At 38.2% G+C, this 3,671-nt stretch overlaps 1 protein-coding gene across 1 annotated transcript; it reads left to right on the top strand.

The window, feature by feature from the left end:
- Positions 1-1,232: 1,232 nt before the first annotated feature.
- On the top strand, positions 1,233-2,325 carry LOC116175163 (matrilysin-like). The gene is made up of 6 exons (XM_031493280.1): positions 1,233-1,311; positions 1,370-1,507; positions 1,562-1,659; positions 1,712-1,876; positions 1,931-2,037; positions 2,084-2,325. The coding sequence occupies exons 1-6, from the start codon at positions 1,240-1,242 to the stop codon at positions 2,236-2,238; spliced, it is 735 nt and encodes a 244-aa protein (XP_031349140.1). The 5' UTR covers positions 1,233-1,239; the 3' UTR covers positions 2,239-2,325.
- Positions 2,326-3,671: the final 1,346 nt, after the last annotated feature.

Below are 3,671 nucleotides of genomic sequence, written 5' to 3'. Positions count from 1 at the left end.
TTTGAGAGAGTACGACACCTTTTGGCTATGCTTGCTTTGTTTATATTAATGTACATCAACTAAATTTCCGGGCTTTCACAATCTTAATAATTACGATTATTATTAAACAAACTTTTCACAATTTCAGTGTTTTATTTAACGTTCCTTCCCTATTGTGCTGCAGGTTAAAGCGTTGTCTACAACTAAGGTAAGGGGGCCCTGCCTTAGATGTTTTATCACGTGCCACTTTTCAAATTTAAGCGGGATTTCGTTTAGTTTTGGAGGGAATAGTCATTCGGGTGGCCGTTTTTAAACGTTGCCGGGTTGACTTTATTTCCGTGTTCTTGTAGTGTGAAGTTGGTGTAGAAGTTAGGTGTTAAGTACACTACATACATATTCTAGGTTTTTTGCCGGGGATCAAACAGAACGGTTCTTTTTGTGTCCCCAAGGCTATAAGAAACCCTTTATTTAACAACCCAGCGTTCTTTAATAAGGAAAATGTCCTGCTTTGCACTCCTTAAGGTAGGTAACAACAGCCGCACTACAGTGTTGCAGGTTTATTTGTATAAAATCTTTTTCATAGGGAGACAATACTTGGCGATCGTTTGTCGGACTCCAGGGGCGGTTCAATATTCGCAAACTCATCCCAGTTCGAAATCCGCCCGGGTGAGTTGCTAACGCTGCCTGGGCCTGGGCGGTGATGCTTTCGTTGCTTTTTGTAGATACCCCTGTAGCAGCTAATGGTGTTGTTGTGGTGATTGTACTGACGTACTCCCCACCTCGGGTTCGGCAGGGTTATTAACCCTCACTTTTAGAGAGGAAAACCGTTGATCCTTCACGGCTGTACGGAAGAGACATCAGCTGCCTGGATTTGCCCAGGAATTCTGTACCTCCAAGCCACCAAATTGTCAGGTTCCTTGTTGTTCTCGCACGATATTATTACGATCTTGTCCGAGTACCTCCGACCCCTGAACGTTGGTGCTAGTGCAGCATTTTTTCCTCATTTGTGGATGAACTTTGAAGTGAAAAAAGACATTGAATAATATTTAATGCATTTTAGAGCACCTGGATGTGATATGTTATCAATTCCCACAGATAATAGCTTCAAAAATAGAATATCTGTCTTTTATCTGAAAAATTGATATCTATTTCCTTTGTCTGTAAGTGCACCGGCAGATAATATGTTAAGAGATACTTAACTTACTCCTATAAATAAGCGGCCGTTTTTTCAAACCTTCACTTTTTCCAAAGCATCCAACCATGAAATTGGTATTGATTGCAGCCCTCTTTACTATGGCGTATGCTGCGCCCGCTGCAGAGCAGAACGATGTCGTAAGTACCACATTAACTGCGAATATTGAGAAATGCTAATTATTTGCCATCATTTTAGCTGAATTACTTAACACAATTCGGGTATTTGGAAGCGGCTCAGTTACATAACCGATTAAGTGTGGTGGAAGCTGTTAAGAAACTACAAAACATGGCTCATATTCCCGAAACTGGCGTCATCGACCAGGCAACCATTGAGGTAATTGCATAGCTTTCTCGTCCACAGCTTGATAATTAATGCTTCTGGTTATAGTTTACGAATAAACCTCGCTGTGGGGTTCCCGATTTTGTGAACGGCCAACCTCGTGCTGCTAGAAATGTAGCATGGAGTAAAAGGAACATCACTTACCAGTAAGTATTCCGATAACGTGTAACAGAAGAAAATATAACCAAATTCTTTCAGTATAGGAAAGAAGACCCTAGACCTTACGGAAGAGCAATATGCCGATAACATGAAACTTGCCCTGGATACTTGGGCAAATTACGTCAACTTACATTTCGAAAGAGTATCCGACGTCAAATCTGCTGATATTATATCCTTTTTCGGGGCAGGAGATCACGGATGCGGGTACGTAACATCTTTGAGTCCCAATTTTAACTTGATAATTGGGTATCTTTCCAGATATCCGTTTGATGGACCAAACGGTGTCTTGGCCCATGCCTTTTTCCCGCAACACGGAGACATTCACTTCGATAATGACGAAAAGTGGAACTTGGGCGGTGTAAATGGTAAGGCTACAGCGGGAATTGGCAGATTGCTAAAATGAGTTTTCAGGATACGATTTCTTTAGTGTTGCTCTACACGAGCTGGGTCACTCGCTTGGATTGGAACACTCCTCTGTTAAGGAAGCGGTCATGTACCCGACGTACAGTGTGTGGAGTAAACTACATAAAGACGATATCGATAGGATACAAAAACTGTATCCCTAAACTTGCTACTTTGACGTAACTGACTCTTTATTAAATGTCCATCTTGTTATCGTTGTAGTTTCAACGCATTAAATACGTGTACATACATACCTTGATCTTTTTCTCGAAACTCCGACTTACCCTACGTTACCGGAATATACTTATATTCAGAGGTTTTGCCTTGCATGCCATATACTTAACTACTGCAAGGAAATCGTTCGACTACCTCAAAAAAATCGGAAAAATTTGAATAAACTTCGGGTTTGAAGTCACACGGTGGCCTAAGGTCGCACACGGCTACACCTACCTACACTTTTTAAGTACGAGGTACATCTTAAACCCTCAAAATTGACAATTTTTTAAAAGTGAAACTCTGAAGGCGCTTTCTACAGGGTGTTTTTTTGGGAGCTTTAGTTAAACGTTTCTGGGAAAGTAAAATACGTAGGTTTTTGAAAATTTGTACTTAGGAGTTACTCTGAAGGCCGAATCTATGTAAAGTATTTTCAAAATGTCCGCACTTCCGGAAACACCGGAAGTGGATAGTAACTTCGTTATTTTAAATTGCAACCCCTATTTTTTATTGCATTTTTGGATTCTACGTGAAATTTCAGTTCTTTTGATACCCATACGTCATATCTGCCATTTATGGTTTTTAAGATATTTTGACTTTAAGAAAAAAATGGCGGATGCAGATGGTACCTTGATAATTGATTACTTGAAAAAGGTTATAGTCATGGCAACCCATTTTTATCAGTGCATAGAGAATGAATAGGGCTTTCTTTTAGTGTACTTAAAAAAAAGTTAAGTTGCGTACAACCGCACCTATGGAGATCCAAATTTAAGAAACTTCAAAGTCTATAAACTCAGTTTTTTTAAATGGAATGACCATGTTCTTAATATTGCATGAGATAGAGAATCGAAATTGGCATATTTTGATATTACATGTTCCTATAGCTATCTTTAACAGTTTCTGATTTATTCCCATTTCATTGAATTGATCTCGGAATTGATGCCATTTTTTTCGCATTTTCTTTTTAGTAGTTGGCCATGATTTTATAACAATCGAATTTTAAACAAATCAAGGAATGGATTCTTTAATACCATTGATTCTAGTTCTAGTCTAAATAATTCATTAATAAATAACTCATTTATTAAGGATATAGGACGGAAAATTTTTGAAAAATCTAAACAGAGTCGTTCAACTGAATTTCTTAAACAACGTATAAGTCTGGAAATTAAGAGAGGTAATACGATATCTGTTCTAGCAACAATTCCATACCAAAAATTTTCAACGAAGTTTTTTATATTTTGCATTGAATTTATTTTGTTAATCAGGCATTTGCAATTCAATTCATTTTCTTAAATATTCTCTTGTAGAGCTTTGTAACACTTGTGCTTCAACGGTTTGTAGTGCATTAGGGGTACAAAATTTCCAAAATGCATACAATTTCGTT

Source organism: Photinus pyralis, unplaced genomic scaffold (genome assembly GCF_008802855.1).
Source record: "Photinus pyralis isolate 1611_PpyrPB1 unplaced genomic scaffold, Ppyr1.3 Ppyr1.4_LG6, whole genome shotgun sequence".
Taxonomy (NCBI): Eukaryota; Metazoa; Arthropoda; class Insecta; order Coleoptera; family Lampyridae; genus Photinus; species Photinus pyralis.
Note: the sequence above shows the minus strand (reverse complement) of the source record. Positions and strands in the feature narration are given on the sequence as shown.

Bases quoted from the DNA above. Each gene is read 5' to 3' on its own strand.
- LOC116175163 (XM_031493280.1), top strand. From the start codon at position 1,240: ATGAAATTGGTATTGATTGCAGCCCTCTTTACTATGGCGTATGCTGCG. The intron at 1,312-1,369 runs GTAAGTACCACA...CCATCATTTTAG, and splicing joins CTGCAGAGCAGAACGATGTC to CTGAATTACTTAACACAATT. The intron at 1,508-1,561 runs GTAATTGCATAG...TTCTGGTTATAG, and splicing joins TCGACCAGGCAACCATTGAG to TTTACGAATAAACCTCGCTG.